At 44.7% G+C, this 21,909-nt stretch overlaps 1 protein-coding gene across 1 annotated transcript in view; it reads left to right on the plus strand.

Moving 5' to 3' along the window:
* Positions 1-217: 217 nt before the first annotated feature.
* gpr153 (G protein-coupled receptor 153) overlaps positions 218-21,909 on the plus strand; it is a 37,298-nt gene continuing 15,606 nt past the window's right edge. The window contains exons 1-2 of the mRNA XM_076277497.1: positions 218-990; positions 15,005-15,681. Coding sequence (XP_076133612.1) covers positions 15,326-15,681 — 356 coding nt within the window. The 5' untranslated portion in view covers positions 218-990; positions 15,005-15,325. The remainder of the gene's footprint in view (positions 991-15,004; positions 15,682-21,909) is intronic.

Consider the following 21,909-nt stretch of genomic DNA (forward strand, 5'->3'; position numbering starts at 1 on the left):
CCTCCACCTCTACCCACAACCCACCCCTCCCTTTACGGAGCGCTCGCATGCCCTAGTCATCCCTCACCACAGCCTGGGTATTCGTATCGTCGGGAGGAGTCGCTGGGCATGTGGGTCTCTATGTGGCTTGGCCCACGTCTCTGACGGAACTGTGCCCGACCCATCTCCTCAACCGAGAGTGTGTTGGTAGCAATTGCTTACAAGTCTCCAGCCAATCACCACCCCGTGCGCAGTGTAGGGGATGCCTCGCCATTCGAGTCGCACTGATGTGGTCTATTTTGTGCGTTATTGGACCTTGTGTGGATACCTATAGCGCATTCTCTTGCTTTTGTGTAGGATGTTGCAGTCATAGTTTTATTTTCAAAATAGTTTTCAGGAAAAACAGCTTTGGAGAGGCTACTTGCTAACTTTACAGGATATACTTATTTTTATTCAACAACATATGGCAGATTGCTCTCTACAAAAGAAAACCACTGTCTATCAGAACTGAAAATGTCAGTGTTTACAAGTGAAGTGATTTAAATGAAATGCAACTCCACCCCGGGAGCGACATGGAAAACGTGCTTTGACGAAGAGATCGTTCTCATTCACTGTTTCTGCTTCGTTGAGCGATAACTGTATGGATACGGTAGACATTTGTTTAAGAACGCAATACGAGCATGCTGTGTTAAATCACGGCGTTTTTTTGCATCCATTCGCCCTGGATTGGTAACAAATGAGATCGAAAGCTGATTCCGCTCTAACGAAATGAAAGACGTTCGGGAAGTGCTTTTTTAGGCGCCACTCTAAGCATTCTTAGCCTGCCTGTCCATTTTCCATTTTGCGTGACATATGTTTCGCTCCGGACTGTTCTTTGCCGTGCATACCATCTCACAGGTCGGAATGTAAGGATTGCACGCCACATTTTTGAATACCGAAACATTACAAGGGGAATAGGCACCGCCGTTTGTTTGTGATTCTGTACATTGAAGAGATTGTCGCTCAAAGAAGGTAGGCTGCTGATGTTTTTCATTCGCTTTTGCCCTGTGCAGTCGTTCGCTTGTTATAGCAGTTGATGATATCCTATGGTTTGGTTTGAATGGTAGCCTAAGCGGTGTTCATGTTTTTACAGAGCACAAGGTCAGACACAGCTTGATGTGCCTTTTGGGACACTGCCAGGCCATAAAAAGAACATTGGTTTTGTGTTTTAAATGTCAGGGACGGGTTATTTTCAATCACTTCTATCCCTGAGCTCATTTCATTGACAGCTCCGCAGCCGCTCAGGTGTCAACAATTAAGTACACAGTAGCCTAACCTCGAGTTGGGATTGGGAACACCCACACAAATAATGGCTGTATTTTTCACTCAGTAGCTCCATGAACGAGAAAGAAGTTAACACAAGGGCACGTAAACACAAAGTAGCCAAAAAATAATTAATGTGTTGATGGAATTACACAGTGCTTTACACGCCAGTTGCCCATATGAACGCCAGTTCTCAAATTTAAATGCGCTTTTTTTTTTTTTATGAACCATTGCTCACAAGCTAGATATTTTCACGCTATCCACGCCTCCAACAAAATAGCAAATGTTCTCTCTCCTTATTCTCTCTCATCCGACCCATGTCTTACAAAGGCGCTCAGCTGGAACGCATGGCTGTCGGAGGAGTGTCTAAACAGCAAAAATGTGTAACTTGTATCATGGACCGCTTGATCCCACTTGGTGGCAAAACTGCCACCACCAGTCGGCTAATCATTTGAAAATTGATTGGTGTGCTGTTATGATTTGGATTGAATACAGAAGTAGAGTAGCCTAGTGAAGCTGGCATGGCCTACTTCCATGTTATGGTGTTGCTATTGACAACGTGTTGCTCTCTAAACTTTGTGGAAACCAAGTTTAAATACTACTATCCAGTCAAGAATAACAGCTATGGCCCTGAACATGGAGAATCACTGTCTTATGAAGAATGTGTACAACATGCATGAATTGCAATTCAACATTTTGAATGTTGTGAGCTACATGATTAGGTTCCTTATCAGTAGGTAGGCCTACCACAGCTACTATTTTCATGAAACAGAAGCATTTATAGCCTAAATGTGATTTTCACATAAGTGACAGCCACATTGAGAAGAATCAATTTGACAGATACATTAATCAAAATGAGAATAGAGATTAGTTAGATTGTATGTCATTTTTTATCAGTTTGTTCTTCCTAGGAATTAAGCCTGTTAATACCGTGCTGTTTTAGCTTAACCACAGAAACTCACACAGTTAAGCAGATCAATCAATGTAAAACCAACCATTCCAACGATCAGATTGGACACACACACACACACACACACACACACACACACACAGATGCTTGTTGAAGGCTGCAGTCATCAGTATGCCAAATCAGTTCCGCATCCACCTACAGGTGATATGGTGAATAGAGAACACATTCATATAATAAAGTCCAGTCCCAGGTTTATCCCAACATTTATCACACGTCTCCATCTAGTTTCTCCTGCATCTGACTATGAGAAGCATCTTCCTTCATGACCCTTCAATACAGTCTATATACACACGGTGCTAGCTGCTGTAGAGCTGTTCACTTTAGCAGCTACAATTCTGCTTGAAAGAAAAGAATGTTCTTATGGCATCACACAGAACTGAACAGCCCTATTGGGCTGGCTCTGAGGAGAAGCTCTGTTGGAGGAAATGTTTAGGAATATGTAAATCTTGTGTAAAACTTGTGACCTGACAGATTTCTGTTATCCAATTCCAGAGCTAATCCTGCCTCTTTTGGCTGTCTTGGGGAACACCATGTTCCACACACTCCAGAGTATGTGCCGAGGTTTTAAGCAACAGCAGTTATGGCTACTGAGGACCATGTACATTACTCTTGCATGACATCTGGACCAAGTGAGAGGTGCACGTTTGGACACCTCACTGTGAGAGTGAAAAACAGAGATCTTAGTCAGACAATGCGATTATTTATCTGTTTAGGGTGGGGATGTTAAAACAGGGGTCCTTAAAACAGGGGTCCAGTAGATGCTCCTTAAAACAACCTTAAAACAGGGGTCCAGTAGATGCTCCCTGTCTAGCAGGGTGAAGTGCTGTGTGCTGAAACCTGCTAGTTTATAGATGAGTGCACCTCTTAGTAGTGGAGACTTCATCCACAGCCTGAGCTGTCAGCAAATATACACGAGAGACCCTGGCATGTGACTTAACTTAATAGCTGGATGAAGTATCTCTTGAGCATCATTAAAAATAAATGCGGAGCTTGTTCCCTCCTAATTGTGTATGTCGGTTAGGGAAAACACCCAGCTGCTCTCCAGCGCTTTCCGACAAAAGAGGATGCAGTGAAATTAAAGGTCATCTATCAGAGAGATGGCAGCAGGGAAGATTGTGAGCCTCAAGCAGCGCACAACTGCACCCATCTCCTCCTCTCAAGACTCTCATTCCATCTTTTCCTTCTCTCACACACACAGACCCTCTCTCTCTCGCTCGTTCTCTCTTACACACATCAACACCAACCCTCACGCTTTCTCTTTCTCTGCCCCCTTACACACACACACACACACACACACACACACACACGCACTTTCCCTTTTTCTCTCACGCTCACTCTAACACTCATAAACACTTCCAGACTCTCTTTCCTGCACAAAGAAACTGAAATATTAGGGCTGTAACGATTTACGATTCGAAACCGAAATCGCGACATTCATATCCACGATACTGTGTCGCGGTGTGAAAAGGCAGAATCGCGACACACCCTTTCTAGTGTTTCACGCAGTGCTTTGCAGCTTATGCGGCCGCAAAAGCAACCCACAACTCCCGCTTTACTTATCGGTAGCCTACGTTGTCCAAAAACAAATAAATAAATAAATAACAATGTCATTCCTCCTTGCTTTCATTGTAGACTATGTGTGCAACCAAACAGTATAGAAGTAAACCCCCTCTCCTTACCCCGCTCTCTCTCTCGCGCTCCTGCTCAATGAACACGCGCGACTTAAATAAAACATTCACAATCGTGAAAGCAAGGACGCATAGACGACTAGCTAAATTACTATTAAATCCGCTTAGCATCATTAGCATGCTGCACATATTTGTTTAAAACTCTTGCATTGAAGTTGACTGATCATCTCAATACCAACGTTTCCCAAAAGGGCCTGTCCCAAGGAGAACAAGTAGGCTATTACCTTGAAACTTAAACACACATGGGGAAACTGAACAGTCCAATCAGTAGACTATGATAGGCTAAACTATATGCTACTTTGTTTACAATATTTCCAGGCTTCAACCAGACAGCTGAATTAAATTCCCAAACTTTTCCCCCGCGTACCACCGCCTACATTTCCCTCGCGTACCAGTGTCGGATTCTATAACCCCCCCGCCGCGTTGACAATATTTGTCCGTTTCCCGGTTTTAGGTGTGTGCATTTGGTCAGTTAAAAAGTTACATCCACATACAATATCTTATAATAGGCCTACAACAACGCCTGACAAGGATGTATTCGTTTGAACAACATACAGCCTAGAAAGGCTAAACTTAGGCTACCTTTAGTTTGTTAAATGTAAAGCCTAGCTTAATGTTACCTTTCTTGCACATCTGAAATAACTCCTAGCTTTGCTCCTTCCCTCCTTTCTGTTTTTGTTGTTTTCAAAAACCTGTTATATCCGCGAAACTTTCCCCCCACGGACCACGGACCATCCAATGCATTCAAAAGTAAGGCATTCTATTAGCTATTCCAGGCGTCATGTTTAATAAGCTGCCCTTTTTTTGATGAACACATACAGAGTTTATAAATGATATCCTTTAATTTCATGTTTCCATATCATTATGACCTGATTCGAAATTGTGTATTTATTCATGAATTAATCACAAAAGATTTAAAATTTTAATTTTACACCTGTCCGCCATAGCCCTTTTCATCTCGCGTACCCCCTAGAAGCAGCTCGCATACCACAGTTTGGGAATCCCTGGCCTAGGCTATAGGCTAATCTGCATAAAGTGTGCTGTCATAAATATCAGTCATTCAGAAAAATATTTTTATCAGGATATAAAATAATAGATATATTATATTGTAATCCTCTGGTGTTCTAAGGGAGGCTATTAAAATGTTATTTAATAAAATGTTTAGCCCCCCCCCCTTCCCCCCAAAAAAAAGGGGAAAAAAAAGAAAAATCGAGATTTGTATCGAACCGTGGGTCAAAAATCGTGATACAAACCGAATGGTGAGGTTGGTGTATCGTTACAGACCTGTGAAATATGGATGAGGACAGGCCTAATTCCCCATTTCCCCCAGTCACGGTTACTACAGAAGAGTTTTGCAAGCTCACCCTCTCCATCTCATCCTCTCACCACTTCCATCTTGTTTGTTTGAAGCCTGGCTGCATCAAAGGTGTGTTTTCTGTTACAAGTGTCCCAGTGTCCCAATCATCACACCCCAGTCCCTGATCTCAGTGGAAGCTTTGGTGCCTGTCGCCGTGGGATACCCACAGTTTAATAGAACTTTAATTATGCAGCGGGTAGCAAAGCAATAAAAGTCCTCGCAGTGGTATCTGGAACGTAGCAGTGCACACCTATGTGGTCATTTCAGAGGAGGCGCCTCAGAGGAGCATGGTTGATGGGGCGTCAGAATGCTCGAGCAGGAGGGTCAGGTTGGGACAGCAGGCCGTAAGAGCCCTGCGTCAGTATTCAATCATTGAATTATCGACTGGTGCATGCAATAATGTAGTCTACCAACGTCATCCATCACAGGGGACAAAGCCTCAAATGGCCACCCTGAGTGAGAAGTTTTGACAAGTTCACAGTAGGGTCAGTTGGCACTCGCCACTTATGGCTAAACGTAATCTGAGATGTGATTGACAAGGCAGCCGATACGAAGACGCAGGCCTCTGCCGTAGAGCTCCTTCCCCCCTTCAGACACTCGCTACTTATGCACAGAGAGGAAATGAAGTTGTCTTTATCAGGCATCACTGTGGCGAAGTAGATCAAAGGCTCACTTATTAAACTGCATAGCGTTGAGAAATTATCAGTTTTTTGGCCTGTGGGTAAATTCAAACTGATTACAGTAACACAAACGTGCCCACTTCAAATAACCCATCACAGTGGAAGCATAACCCATACTAATGCTTCCAGTTTCAGCTAACAAACTATATCAATTTGTAGTCATGGGATGCAGTGCCATACTTTATTAGTTCTGTGTTAATAAAGTGAGGTTCTATGTAATGAAGTGTAGTGTCACCTCAGGTATCTCAGCAACATGTCCAAACACAAATATGGAGCAAATTGAACTGAAACTCTTTATTGCTGCTCCCAGGAAATTGTCATCAGGTTGAGACAGTGGGCAGTCCACATGAACAAATCTACTGAGAACTACTGTGGCCAAGGGGTGCACTGCACATTACAAACATATTATCAGTCCAGACAGGAAAGTTGACCATATTTGACTGCCTTATAGTTGCACACAGTTTCATTAGGAAAATAATAAGACCACAAGAGCGGTTTTGTGGTTAAAGTCACAATGCTATGGCATGTTTTTGTTGATGAGTAGTCAACCTCTCTCTCTCTCTCTCTCTCTCTCTCTAGCTAAACTCTCTCACTACCTTCTTTCTCTGTCGCTACAGCGGGGAAAATAAGTATTGAACACGTCAAACATTTTTTCAGTAAGTATACTTCCAGTGAGGCTATTCGCATGAAATGTTCACCGGACATTAGTATTAACTTAGGTAATCCACACATATATAAAAATCCAAACATTAATGTCTAAAAGTAGTGTTATGAGTAAAAAAGTGGAATGGCACAGGGAAAAAGTATTGAACACACTAAGATAAAGCAGTACACAAACGCAAGGAATGGCAAGGAACAAACTGGAATCTATAAGTAGTTAGAGAAATTATCCCTCCTATCTGTGCAAATTGAAATAAGCTGGGTTAGTACATACTGGTGGGCTATAAAAAGGTTTTTGGTTAGAAAGGTGTCACACAAGAAACATTTCATGATGGGTAAAAGCAAAGAGCTCTCCCAAGATCTTTGCAACCTTATTGTTGGCAAACATATTAATGGAACTGGTTACAGATGCACTTCAAAACTTCAGAATCATCCAGCAAGCAGTATTGGAGCCATTTTTTGCAAGTGGAAGGAACATCACTACATCATCAACTGGCCATGCACAGGATCTCCTTGCATGATTTCTGACCAGGAAGTCAGAAGGATAGTCAGAAGAGTAGTCCAAGAGGCAAGGACCACTCTGAGAAAGCTCCAGAAAGATTTGGAGGCAGCAGGTACAATTGTTACAGAGAAAATCATAGGTAATGCACTCCACCACCATGGCCTCTATGCACGCTCATCCAGCATGATTCTATTGCTGAAGAAAAACATGTCGAGGCTCGTTGAAACTTTGCTACACAACATTTGAACAATCTTATGAAATACTGAGAGAATGTATTCTGGTTTAAAATGTAACTTTTCGGATGTCATACTACACACCATATTTGGTGGAGAAATGGCACTGTGCATCACCCTAAAAATACCCTACCAACAGTGAGGTTTGGAGGTGGTGGCATCATGGTGTGGGCTGTTTTTCATCTCATGGTACTAGAAGACTTCAGTTGAAGGAATGATGAATGGAGTCATTTTGTTCTGGGAGAATCTTTACATCCACCAGGATGATGAGGATGAGACATGGCTAGACCTTCCAGCAGGACAATGATCCTAACCATTCAGCAAAGGAAACTCTCAATTGGTTTCAGAGAAAGGAAATCAAGGCCCTGACTTCAATTAAATTGAACAGTTTTGGAAGTTAACTAAAGATCAGGATTCACAAGAGGGACCCCTGAAATCTTCAATATTAAAGGACTATCTGTTTAAAAGAATGGGCCAAACTCACACCAGAATACTGTGACTGATTAGTTTCATCATACAGGAAATACCTTGAAGCTGTCATTACGAATAAAGGCTTTTCCACAAAGTATTTAAGAAATTTCAGCAGGCGTGTTCAATACTTTTTTCCTGTGTCATTCCACTTTATTGCACATAACTCTACCTATGGACTTTAATGTTTGGATTTTTTTATATGGGTGGATTATCTGAGTTAATACTAATGTCTGGTGAAAATGTCATGCAAATAGCCTCATTGGAAGTATACTTACTGAAAAAAATGTTGACGTGTTCAATACTTATTTTCCCCGCTGTATCTCTCTGTCCTTCACTAGAACAGATGCAGCACAAAGTCATCTACCAACGTGCCTTTTGCAGTGCACACACTACATTTACCTGGATTTCTTTGGCCTATGGATATTCGTCTCTTATCACCCTCTTTCTCTCTTTAATTCTCTCTCTCTCTCTCTCTCTCTCTTACACACACACACACACACACACATACTGTGAGATTAGTTCTTAAATTGCGCAGCATGATTCACCAGCTCCTCTGCCCCTCAGATGAGAAGTGTTGTGTGGACGGCCTTGCTCTCTGCCAGCTGTACCATTTCATGCATTAGCATAGTTCTTCGATACTTACTATTATTTACAGCAAGGGGAGGTGTGGAAATAGGAGAATCTCAGACAGAGGACTGACAAATGTCCCATAATTGATCTCTCTCTCTCTCTCTCTCTTCCTCTCGTCTCTCTCTCTCTCTCTCTCTCTTCCTCTCGTCTCTCTCTCTCTCTGTCTCTCTTCCTCTCGTCTCTCTCTCTCTCTCTCTCTCTCTTCCTCTCGTCTCTCTCTCTGCCTTCTCTTGCTTTGAGTAGCACATAAACGCCTCGCCGATGACTCAACAGCACACCACTGTAATTTGTAGCCTCTGCTCAACTCTCCGCCTCCCCAGCAGACTGTGTGCTCTGTTAAACTCACAATGGGGGGAGCTGAAATATCTACGCCCCAACCCCCAACCCCCGTCTCTCCTCCCGAGCTGTTTCAGACGTCCTTGCATCCTGACATTCTCCGAGTGAGAGTGACACACCGAGGTGTTTGTGTGTGTTGTCAGAGCCTGTGTGTGTGTGTGTGTGTGTGTGTGTGTGTGTGTGTAAGCACATCCTCCCAACAGGAGAGGGATTGCACTGCTATTTGTGCATTTGTTGGTGGTTTGTGTTCTCTTAAAGACATTAAAGACAATAAGTGACACAGTACTCTCCATCACACAGTGTGCTGTGTGAATGCAACCAGAACTTCTGATGATCTGTCCCATGCATCTGAAATGTACAGAATGACCCACTGTGAGATTGCATTCTATTGTAAACTCTCAGTCTGTATCCTAATTGATGTTGCTACAGAAACAGAAAGTCAATAATGGCTACTGCCCAAGCACATAAAATTGCATGCAAACCCCTCCTTCATTGCTAATAGAAGCTAATGGTAGCCAATGGTAATCAGAAATCCTGCACACTGTCCTTTACGCATGCAAATACTTTATTATACTTCACACAACGTTTCGGTCACACAGACCTCCCTCAGGTGAATTCGGTCTGTGTGACCGAAACGTAGTGTGAAGTATAATAAAGTATTTGCATGCGTAAAGGACGGTGTGCGCGATCTCTTCAACACGCATTACTGGTGACCTTACTTTCTCCGACGCACCTGTCCCAAAAGAGGTGTGCAAAAGCGCTGAGCCAATGGTAATCATACAGTACAGTACTGTTTAACGATTAAAAAACAATTCATATTGTATTGTTAACATTACCAAGAAACATCCCTGAGACCAGCAGTCAAGTCATGTTTTCAGGGGACTGAAAACCTCTGACAATAGAGGTTGAGGTGAAGCAGTTGGTAAAGCAGTTACTGAGTGAAGTGAAGTTCTAACATTCCCCAAGAGGGCTGTTCATTAAGATCCTGGCATATCCAATGCACAATGTTTGCTATATTTACAAAGAGATTCCTTTGAGGTTTTGCTTACCAAACATGGTTTAAGTCACGCAGTGTGCGCACTTCTGCACTGCGGTGTGACACAGATGGGCCTGTTGTTTACCATATTTTATGGCATATTAATCTCACCTTACAGTCAACCCCAGTAAGCTGACCATCACTCATCTCAAGTGGGGCATCTCTTTTGGACATGCAGCCCTTGTACAGGGAAGACACTGCCTGAATGTTTGTGTGCATCCAGCCATCTTCATGTTTGGTTATGTGGATCCGTGGACTTCATCAGAGCTGTCATCACGGTCCTTGTACCTTCCTCTAGAAAGCGCACTTGATGCTGTAAACATGGGCGAAGTGCTCCACTCCATCTCCCTGGGCTCCTGTCTCCACCCGCATGTTTAGCCATAATCGGGAACAAGTGTGTCAGTGCTGAGATGAAACAGCCATGACGGATCATTGTGTTTGTGTTTTCCGATAATAAGCTTCTTGAACTTACAGCCCAAGCTCTGTGCTAAATTTATAAAGTGTGTGTGTGTGTGTGTGTGTGTGTGTGTGAGAGAGAGAGAAAGAGTTGTGTGTTTTTGTTTGGGGATCATTGTGTTGTGTATTTATGTGAATATCATATATGTGTGGATTGTGTGTGTGTGATTGTTGTGTTTGTGTGTGCATGTCTAAGTTGTATGTGCACGTGTGTGTGTGTGTGTGTGTGTGTGTGTATGAGAGAGCTGTGTGTTTTTGTTTGGGGGTCATTGTGTTGTGTATTTATGTGAATATCGTATGTGTGTGTGTGTGTGTGTGTGTGTGTGTGTGTGTGTGTGTGTGTGTGTGTGTGTGTGTGTGTGTGTGTGTGTGTGTGTGTGTGTGTGTGTGTGTTGCTGAGGCTGGCACTGGCCGGGGACACTGCTGCCTCTCCACACAGCCCTCATCGCTTGCGACAGCCGTTGAAACCTCGGCCTCTCGGGCAACGCGAATGCGTCACTCACATCAGCAAGGGAGCAGCGCGCCTGAACTTGTCCAAACCAAAGGGAGATGTAGGTCAACATCACACCTCCTCTGCCCAGCCTCCCCAAGCACAGTAACCGACATTCAGAGAGGAGAGTTGGCTGCTTGTTCCAGCTCACTGTTCACTGTGTGCTAAAGCACTGTCTGGAATTGACAAAAAAGACCTTTGTTTAGTTGGATGGTGTCCAGATGCACTGTCTTGTCAATGCTTGGACTCTAGAACTAGAGCTAGAGGATTGTAGATCAAACAGTAGTAGATCATCAGTCGGTGTGGACATTAGGTTGAGGATGGTGGTGATGGTCATTTATTGTAGGGCATAACTGTTGTAATGGGCGGTGGAAAACAAGTTTCCATGATTAATGATCCCCCTTCATTTGTTTATTTGTCCATCGATGCCTCCCTCCATTCATCTCCTTCACCAGTCTGTCAGCCCAAGGGATGGATGCAGATGGTGTGGCTTTAACGTGAACATCCATAGCCGTAGGATTACTGATCAAGGTTACAGATGGGGGTCAAAGCTTCTGTCTCTCTCTCTCTCTCTCGGCCCCTCTGGTAGAGTACGTCATCGCCACATCTGAGACTGACCTCGGCTCACACACCCACCCACATCTATTTCTTGCCTTGTGGTGCCCTGACCTCCTGTCATGTGACACTCAAGACATGCTGAACACACAGGCACACTCATACGTAGGCCACCGCACCTCATGACCTCAGTGAGTCAGTGCAATACACTCGCTCATTCTGATAATCTCTTGATGTTTGTGTTTACTATAAACAATCGCGCCCCCACCTCCGAATCCTGCACCGGCAGGGTAGAACGATGATACCCCATTAAGGCACGCAAAAAAACACAAGCTTTCCCTCAGACACCCTCAATGCTCTTTTAGCACAGGGGTCTTGCAGACAGCTGATTTGCAAACCCAGCCATTACTCATGCGGGCAGTGGGTGGACAGCTAATTGAAGCCCCATATGCAACGCCTTCACAGCGCCTTCATTTAAATTCTAATGTTGAGGATTACGCGTATAAAAGTGGTCCACGACAAGCGTAGGCTGCCTTATTCAGACGTTTTACCACAATGGCCGTTATAAATCCCGTCTAAGGTCCGCTTAGTGGCGGGATTAAATGGAATGACCGCCTGATGAAAGGGACTGAGTGGCAACCAAGAATAAACACAGAAACGGAGTACACAAGAGGAAATGTTCTTTTGTATTAGACTTTTAAATGGGTTTCATTGTTTTGGCCCTGTCGGTGGAAAATTGCATATTTTGTTATTTTGATTGTGGGTTCAAACGATGTGCATTGCAAGCCCACAGGGACATGAGGCCTGGGAGAAAGAGAGAGAGAGAGAAAATTGGATTTTAAATGGTGAATATAGGGACAGCTTGGCCTGCAAACGGATTTGTTTGGATTTGGAGATGCCTGTGAAATTTGAATGAGTATAAGATGAGATCATAAAGAGGTCAACCCACTGGTAAATGGGGGGGGGGTTTAATGTGTGTGTAACGTGGCAGCATTAAAGGCCCCGGCCTCACACAGCCTAGTAATTGAATGTCTGGCATCAAAGAGAGCAGCTGTAGCTTTGTAGCAAACACAATGTAGCATACAGGTTGTCAGTTAAAGGGGAACGTGCTTTGGGACAAGAGCTTTGTGGATATAGAGCTCGAAGAAAATGTCAGATTACCTGCGGTAGAAAGTGCCGGGAGAGAGAGAGAGAGAGAGAGAGATTAAAGTGAGAGGGAAATGTAGAGAGAGAGACGTATAGAGACGGAGGATAAACAATGAAAAAAGACCTCCGTTTAAATCTTGACCCTGACATTTAGTTTATTGGCCACTGACGCTTGGCTTTTGCATTACAGTTAGCTCATTACTGGACTCTGTGTGGACGCTAGGATACATCAGCGTTGTCTGCGTCTGCACGGGCCCCCTATAAACTGGGCCTGCTCCCGCTCCATGCTGGGTACTAATGTGCAATCTCTCTCTGTGCTCAGCCAGGCTGCTTCACCTCTCATCTCTCATGGGCTCCAGGACACACACACACATACACACACACACACACACACACACACACACACACACACACACACTCTGTGCATGTGTGCACGGTCAGGCTCACTCTGCACATTCTTACTCAAATGTGCTATGGTGATAGCGGAATTGCAACTCTTATGCGTATTGTGATATTGATGTAGTGGCACTGGCCCCAGTGGGGTGCCTAATGAAGGCCACTGGAGCCTAGTGGCAGCCCTACCTGGCCGCCAGCATCAGTGGGAGTCCTCACGAGTGCACAACAGGGCACAGAGGAGGTGCCACTGCCACACACAGAGAGAGGGAGAGAGAGAGGAAGGGAGAGAGAGAGAGAGAGGAGATTAATAGGGTTATTAATGTTCTAAGTTGCATTGCAGTGCCTGTCTTTCCTTTATATAGATACTATGATCAGTTCAATGACCTGTTACATTCTGTAACAATGGGTATACTTACTAAGCTGCAGTACTGAAAACATCGCCTACTCACCATCTTTTGTTTATCAGCATCAGGGTGTTTACCAGCTATTGTACTTTTAGTATCTTTTGCAGAGATCTGCAGTGGTGTGTGTATGGGTGCTACATGATGCACTGCCTGTCAGCCTGAGCAGTGAAACCTGGACCGATGATGGCAACAGTATCTATCCGATCTCAACCATAAACCAGAACATCGAGTGAGACAGAGAGAGAGAGAGAGAGAAAGAGAAAAAAGAATCTGCGCTGATTCGATATGTCAGCTGTAATAAAACGTTAATCGAGAGCAAACAGATGCTGAAATGCTGGAGCAAACACCCAGCGGCCAGATTATCAAACGCTCACACCGGCACGCTGCTGATAAGGATCCCCGACATGTGAGGCCCAAACCCGGCAGATTGCACAGCCTGAACCTTACATCAGAGTTCTGTTTCTGTGGAGTTTATGTGTGTCTGTGTGTATGATTTTCTGTGTGTGTGTGTGTGTGTGTGTGTGTGAGTATGGGTGTCAGAGTGACTAATTGATCTGCAGGCATATTGATCAGTGTTGTGACACGGTGGTACTGCCAGTGATGTCCAGACGGGCAGGTTCCTCTTGCCTCTAGGCTGGCAGGGGGCAGGGACCATACCATGGAGATGCACGCAGGATATGCATACAGAAACACGGCATCTATATGTCCGTGAGTGACATCAGCTCCATGCTCTTCTGTGAGCATGTGCAGCCCCCTCATCAACAGCTGTCAATCAGAAATATGGGGTGTCACTGTGAGAGAGCCTTATGCTGATAAAGAGATGGTATCAGCAAAAGCTTTTTTTTTTTCATGTAACAATTCAACTTCCTTGTTTACAGCATTTTCCAATTAATTTCATGCCGCTGAAGTTAGGGGGCTATTAAATATATGTCAATTTGAACAATTTTCACATCAAAGCAAGTACAATGTTATAAGGATAGCTGAAGGTGCTGACAAATGTATGCTGTTGTGCCCTTCCCTAATATTTAGTTTATGCTGACCTGTATTAAGGTTTCTAACAAATGTTCCTTTGATCTCTCTCTCTCTCTCTCTCTCTCTCTCTCTCTCTCTCTCTCTCTCTCTATCTCTTCTTGTCCCAACGCTCCCCTCACCTTTCATCTCCTTGGCTGTTACACCTTTTGGCTGGTCTTACCGCACCCTCCCTTCACTCCACACCCATCTGTTCCTCCCAAACCTTCTCTCCTCCTTTCTTTTGCATTTCTTATTTTTTTGTTGTTCTCCTTTATTCCTTTGTTTGCATTTGTTTCCCTCTCACTTCCCACATCCATTCATCTCTTTATCTCTTTATTTACCAACTGTGTGTCCTCACTCTTCATCCTGTTATCTCCTCTTGTCATTTCTCCTCTCCTCCCTCTCTCTCCTCTCTTCCTTCTCCTCTCCTCCCTCCTCTCTTCTCCCTCCCCTCTCTCGCCTCTCCTCTCTCCTCTCCTCTCTCCTCTCCTCTCTCCCTCCTCTCTTCTCCTCGCTCCTCCATCTCCTATCCTCTCCTCCCTCCTCTCTTCTCCTCCCTCCTCTCTCTCCTCTCCTCTCCTCTCTCCTCTCCTCTCCTCTCCTCGCTCCTCCCTCTCCTATCCTCTCCTCCCTCCTCTCTTCTCCTCCCTCCTCTCTCCTCTCTCCTCTCCTCTCCTCTCCTCTCTCCTCTCCTCTCTCCAGGACTCTTGGCGTTCTGGCGTGGCGTGTCTGTGCCTCCTCCTCCTTCCTCCGCCGTGTCCCGCGGCTGCCATGCTCAGAGTGCCCCACGCCGCCCGGCCCGTGCCCCTGCTGCAGCCCTAGCCCCCGTGCCCGCCCCAGTAGGATGCCCGGTCTCGTCCAGGCTCAGGCTCGCCCTCGTCCTCGTCCTCCACCCTGCCGCCACCGTCGCCGCCACGCCTGCACCTCCGTCTGCCGCTGCCGCCTCCACCACCCGTCCTTCGCCTCCGCCTGCGCCCCGACCTCGCCCGGCCGTCGGCCGCGGCGCCCCGCCCCGCCCGCACCATGAGCGATGAGGAGGTGATCGGCACCAACGCGCTGGCGTGGCTGGTCTGCTCGGGCGTGTCCATCCTGGCCAACGCCTGGGGCATCCTGAGCGTGAGCGCCAAGCAGAAGAAATGGAAGCCCCTGGAGTTCCTGATCTGCACGCTGGCCGGCACGCACATCCTCAACATGGGCATCCCCGTCACCATGTACTGCGTCATCACGCTGCGCCGCCAGCACTCCACCTACGAGTGGAACGAGGGCCTCTGCAAGGTGTTCGTCTCCACCTTCTACACCCTCACGCTGGTCACCTGCTTCTCAATCACCTCGCTCTCCTACCACCGCATGTGGATGGTGCGCTGGCCAGTCAACTACAGGTAAGGATCTTGAGAGACCTGACAAGTATTGATGGGCAAATTAAGCCTTGGTGAACCACTGAACCACAGCAGTGTGAACCTAGCGACACTAGCTGAAAAGCAAAAAGCTGGCCGCCACACATACATTTTTCAACATAAAAGTCCTTAACAAACCAATATTTTTGGTTACATATACTGGTTTGGGTAAAGACTTTTATGTTGAAAAATCTACATGTGGTGGCCATATTGGATTTTTTCAATAGTGTCGCTAGCTTCACACCGCTGTGGTTTAGTAGTTCACCAAAGATTCATTTGCCCATCACTTCTGACAAGTGAGCAGTGTCCACTGAACTGGAATGTCATGTTTTTCAAGTGTATTTTGTTGTCTTATTATAGCCTGACGAGCCAGACCCACATTAAAATGTAGGGTCGCCACTCACCATTCGCAGTGCTCAGTCCGAGGGGCGGGATAATCGGTTGTCTTTCAAATTCCCTCTGCACGCAATAGGACAGCGCTATGAGTCCCATGCGTTTCCCACCAGCAGAGCTAGTTGGCTAGTTCAAACTTTTGCCAACTTAATAAAAGCTTAACTCATGTCACACAACATCCATCTTATTTGTTTTCAAGTAGCAGGGAATTCAAGCCAAACCGTTGCAACTCTGCCATCAATCATTATGTTAAGCCTGCCTAATGACTCTATACACGATTTGATTGGCCTGATAGAAGTTTAATTTTTCGAGCTCACAAGCCAACGGAGAGTTGCTAGACTAGCCCTGGCAGCAAATGTGACGCTAGGGTGCGTCTAGATTTCTAGGCTAGTCTTATCACACATATCACTTATCACATACTGTATCAACTTCAGTATAGTCAGGGAGAAGATACGTGTCTTCCATATCAGAGCCATACTTAGTTACTATCAAAGATTTTAGAGCACTACTCGGGCTCAGAGCGTACTTCATGCCAATGACGTAACAGAGCTATCGTGCTCCGCTCTAAAATCTTTGGTTACTATTTGGACATACCAACTGTGTTTAGAAGAAAAAGAAAGACCATCCCTATGTTCAGAACATTCACTCATTCACTGCATATGGTGGTTATTCAATATACAGTACAGTATAGTGCCATACACAGTGAACGTAGGGATGTTCTGAACATGAGCTATGTAAATAGAGCAGCATATTCAGTACATTTAAGACGTGTTGTGTTCTGAGGCTGTTCTGCAATCCATACATTAAGTATTTATTTCAGTCAGTGTGTAACTATAAACCCCATGAGATTACATAACGACTGCAAAATCATACTGTGGAACATCTGCTTACCTTGCAGTTCTGTCTAACTAGATTCATCCTCTAGTATTTCTCTTTCACATATTTCACACAAAGGCTCATAGGTGTCACTCAAAATAAATATCCTGCATATTATGTATGTGCCATGATATAAAAAATGATTGTTCTGTAGCTGACGCGTGTCGTTGTGCTGGCCAGTATCAGAGTGGAGACAGAGGGATATAGGTGCGTCCATGTATCTGTACAGAAAGCTATTTATGAAAGCATAACCGGTGACCCCAGCAATACCGCTGACCGGGACTATGTGCTGATTCCAGCCAGGGCAGTGACAGAGAATCTGCAGAGTCTAAACACTGTATAGAGCTTTGGCGCGCGTGTATCATTAAATGGGATGCATACATATAGGTCACACACACACACACACACACACACACACACACACACACACACACACACACACACAAACACAAACAACCGGCGTTGCATGTTCTTGTTTTGAAACACAAGGAGAGAGCTCTCTCTCTCTTGCAGCTCCAGCCTGGCTTATGAAAGGTTATGGCTCCTGAGAGCACAGCCTTGCCTTGCCGAGCTGAGTCTGACTGGAGGAGAGATCACCTCCACTCTGGAGCTGCAGGAAAGAACATTCCCTCCAGCCATCCAGTCAGCCAATGAATATTTAAAAGCTCCAGCAGAGCAGGAGGCAGGAAGAGAGAGAGAGAGAGGGAGAGATAAAGGGAGAGAGAGAGGGAGAGACGATGTGGGGAGACTGTATATAGAACACTATATGTCCAGGCCTCTTGCCATTGTGCTAAAGCTGTAGTATTACACTGTATGTTCAACATACAAGCATTTGTATGCACTTTCTGTGTAACACAGCCTGTGCATTTGGTTGTGGGGAGCGAGGGCGTAGAGGCTGGCTTATTATTTATGGGAGCAGCCGTGAGTGCACAGGCCTGAGCCGGCTGGGTTGCTGGGGGTGACGAGGAGCGTTTGTGACGCGAGCTCAGCGGCCGCTGTGACAGTAGCTCGGCCTGGCGCATCGCTGCCTCTCTCTCTCCCTCCCTCTCTCCCTCCCTCGCTCTCTCCCTCCCTCACTCCCTCTTTCCCTCGCTCTGGCTCTGAGGTTGGGGCACATCTGCCAGAGCCGCTGTGTAGGTGTACAGTGTCCTGCCGAGCGTGGTGGAGTCATGGTGAGCCAAGCCGAGTGGAGTGGCTCGTCTGCCTTCTCATGGCGATGTGGCACGATGCGGTACGGCACGGTATGGCAGAGTGTCTCCATCACTGCCACCCATTCATGTGCACATGCAGGGAGGAAGTCACGAGGGCAGTCTGCTCATGCGAAGCTGCCTGCGGTGGAATCTTACGTAAAGCCAGCACCCCCAACCCCCACCCTCGCCACTTCAACCCAGAGGGGGCATGGAGACAGCTCAAGCCAGTCGGATTCCTCCATTTCACACGGACACTTGAAGCGTACATTGAATCACATCTCGTTCTGGCCTGTGTTTGTAGGAATATATATGTGTGTGTGTGTGTGTATATGTGTGTGTGTGTAACATGTGTATCTGTGTATGTGAATGACACATTCTCCCTTTTCTTCGCAGACAATTGCATTTTTAGAGAAAGACAAAATAATAGCAAAATGCCCACATTCAAAAACCAATTATTCCACACAACGTAAAAAAATCAATATGAAGGCACTAACAAAGAATCAAGCGGTAAAAAGAAGTATAAAAAGGCAAACAGTGTGACAGGATTGGGATGAGCAGTTGTCTGCTTAATACAAACAGCAATCATCCCGTTGAAAGCATGTTGATCTTTTCACAATCAAAGCTGTATTGTTATTCACTGCACAGCATGAGCGGTGCAGTTAATCATGTGGCTGTGTTTTACCTGAAGCAAGGTTTTACACGACTCCTCCAGTCCCGACATGAACCCACAGTCTGCTCTTCAATAGGGTCTTTAACATTTAAGGAAAATGGCAGTGAGCACTGCATTAACATTCTAAAGGGAAAAGAGACGCGCAGCCTCTAACATCTGTTCTCATCAGCACCCAAGAGCTCTCTGGAGAATTCCGTCTGTTTGTTTATTTTATTATTTATTTATTTTTTTGTTTTGTTTATTTATTTATTTTTACGAATAGAGCACTGCACTTACTGTCAGTCTCCACGGAGTGTGTTGAACACACACACATACATACACACACACACACACACACACTAAGAGAGAAGGAGAAAAGTAGAGAATGGAGGGACTGGAGTTCTGCTCCCTCCTCCTCTTCCTCCTCCTCCTCGACACACTGAAAAGATTATGAATGATGACTCACCTGCATGGTTATTAAATTATTTTCCAAGCATCCCTGTTTGGGCAAGAGGGCAAAGCCGAAGATAAAAGGGAATGCAGAGCTGCGGATGTACAGAGAAATAGGGAGGAGAGGATTGAAGAGTATTTTCATTGTTGTATTTCACTGAGGGAGTGAATGAGAGAGAGAGAGAGTGAGAGAAAGAGAGAAGAAAGCAAAGGTTTCTGGCGAGGTATTCCCTGGGGCTCCCTTGCTAAACCAATCATCCAGGAAGAGCCAGAGCCGCAGATGTGTCCATTTTGAATAAGAGCCTTATTACCTGCTTGACCGTGGTGACTTGGAGCAGAGATGGAGTGTGATGCTTCAGGACAGAAGGCACATCAACAAGGTTTGGCCTCTTATCCATTCCCACTGAGCTCTCAGGATTGGATGTGAACCTCCCACATCTGGGTTCAAATAAAGAGTCCAGGCAGTCTAATGTCTAAGCGCTGTGGATGGCCCGGGTGTGGTTGAGGCTGAGGTGCTCCACACAGTGACTTCCAGAGCATTGTAAATGTGCTCACCATGGGCCTAGTCCATGCGGAAAATCACTATCCCTGCTCGCTCAGGCGGCCACTCAGATCTCAATGAGCCACTGACCGGCCTCGGAACCCCTTCAGCACACAGTCACCCTCAGAAAACACCCCCACTGAGAAGATAATACAGTACAAAGCAATGCATGATCAGAGGACTTGATGAGATCTCCTGAGCCCGTTAAGGATATGAACTTCACAGCACAGTGCACACTGTTTACAGTTGTTTGTAGTAACTACATATATTACATGTATTATTATCAAAATCAAAAGGCTCAGAGAACGTTTGTCTGGGTAAAGTGTTAGGTAGAAATCATGCACATTAGGCATTGCAGAAAATCCCCCTAAACCATGTGCTCAGCTTCAGGTGTATACGGCTAATGCCATTAAAAGAGAGCGCATCGATCGAGCTCACAGCACGTTGAGAGAGATGGAGTGGTGTAATAATGGTGTGCTGCTTATTCGGAGGCTTCAGAGTTGACTGAGCATCTCTCTGAAAAATGCCAGGCTTGACCTTTAGCCAGGGCTCCTTCATATCATTTATTTGATCAATTATTCATGATGGATTTAATACTTTATTCTTAAGTATTTGGGTATTCAGAGTGGTGGAGTCGCATAATTGGAATGATTGTATTATACTTGATACAGTCATGAGTTTTTCTTTATTTTCTCTCTTTCTCCAGTAAGTGATGTACTCGGTGGGAAAGGCTTGGCTTGTAAAAGTCATTTAATGACAAACTTATCACACCTAACAGGTTTACGAATTACAATCAATTAGGCTTCTCAGAACAAGGTTGCTCATGCATGCAAAGTACAAATTATGTGAATAAAGACACAATTTTGATAATGAGTTAAATCCATCCATTCAGGATAGTTGCCCTAATAAAGTTACTTTTGTGTCACATAACCCTTCCATTTTTCAGGGTATTTCGAATTCTCTTCACTCTTAAAATGAATGTGTTGAAAACAACGCAACTTTCGTTGTTTTAACACATCTCTGTGTCCAGATAGGGACCACACAAGTTTGTGTTGTTTCTTTTTTACATTTGTTGGACAAAATGTGTTGAAAATAGCACAACTTGCATTGAATCAACACAACTTGCGTTGTCTTTTCAACGCATCTCTGTGTCCAGATAGGGACAATGCATTCGTTTTAAGAGTGTTTCTTCTTCTTTACTCCTTTTCTTTCCATCATCCCCCTTCCTCCATTTCTCTCTCTCTCCCTACTTGTCACTCTTTTCTCCCACTCCCTCATCACCATCCACCCTCTTCACCTCACTGGTTGTCTGGTTATCCTTCTCTTTGTCTGTTTCTCTATTCATATCTTCTCTTTCTTTCTTTCTTTCTTTCTTTCTTTCTTTCTTTCTCTCTCCTCTCTCTACATATATATGTATGTATATCATCTTTGTATATTTCTGTAACTGTCTCACTGCTGCTCACACTATTTTCCAGGGTTTGCTATTCATATCTGAACTCCTTTCTTTCTCTCTCTCTCTATATATATATATATATATATATATATATGTATGTATGCAGGCTTGGAATTTCACCATTCTGGGGGCAAGGCCACTTGGCCTTCAGTTGGGCATATTTGGTGGGGGGCACAAAGGCCACATGTCAGGGCACCAAGGCCAAAGTTAACTATACAGTAGTAGGCTATAAAAATGATCAAAGTTGTAGATAGGTAGGTAGGTAGGTAGGTAGGTAGATAGGTAGATAGATAGATAGATAGATAGATAGATAGATCCCCGGGGGAAATTCAAGAATTAAGTATTAAGTATATCAAGTATTTAGCCTATTCACTGCAGTAGACCTGCATCACTGTATGAAACATTACAAAAACATGAAACATGACATATTACATAGAACTGTAAATCATCTGATCATCTAATATTTGCAGATATCTAGGCTATATATAACATTTATTTTATATTTGGCCTGTTATGAAATCATGTATTAAACAATTTAAGCACAGCTCAGCTTTAAGAAACTCAAATAGCCTAGATGCATGCTTAGCATTTTGTGATCGATCATTATGGCTACTTTCACAAACTCTTAGTCAGCTGTCCTATGATTTACCAATATAGGCGA

This window comes from Alosa pseudoharengus, unplaced genomic scaffold (genome assembly GCF_046254945.1).
Source record: "Alosa pseudoharengus isolate Yale_2024_CS ecotype anadromous, Long Island Sound unplaced genomic scaffold, YU_APseudo_1.1 YU_APseudo_1.1_scf_9, whole genome shotgun sequence".
Lineage (NCBI taxonomy): Eukaryota > Metazoa > Chordata > Actinopteri > Clupeiformes > Clupeidae > Alosa > Alosa pseudoharengus.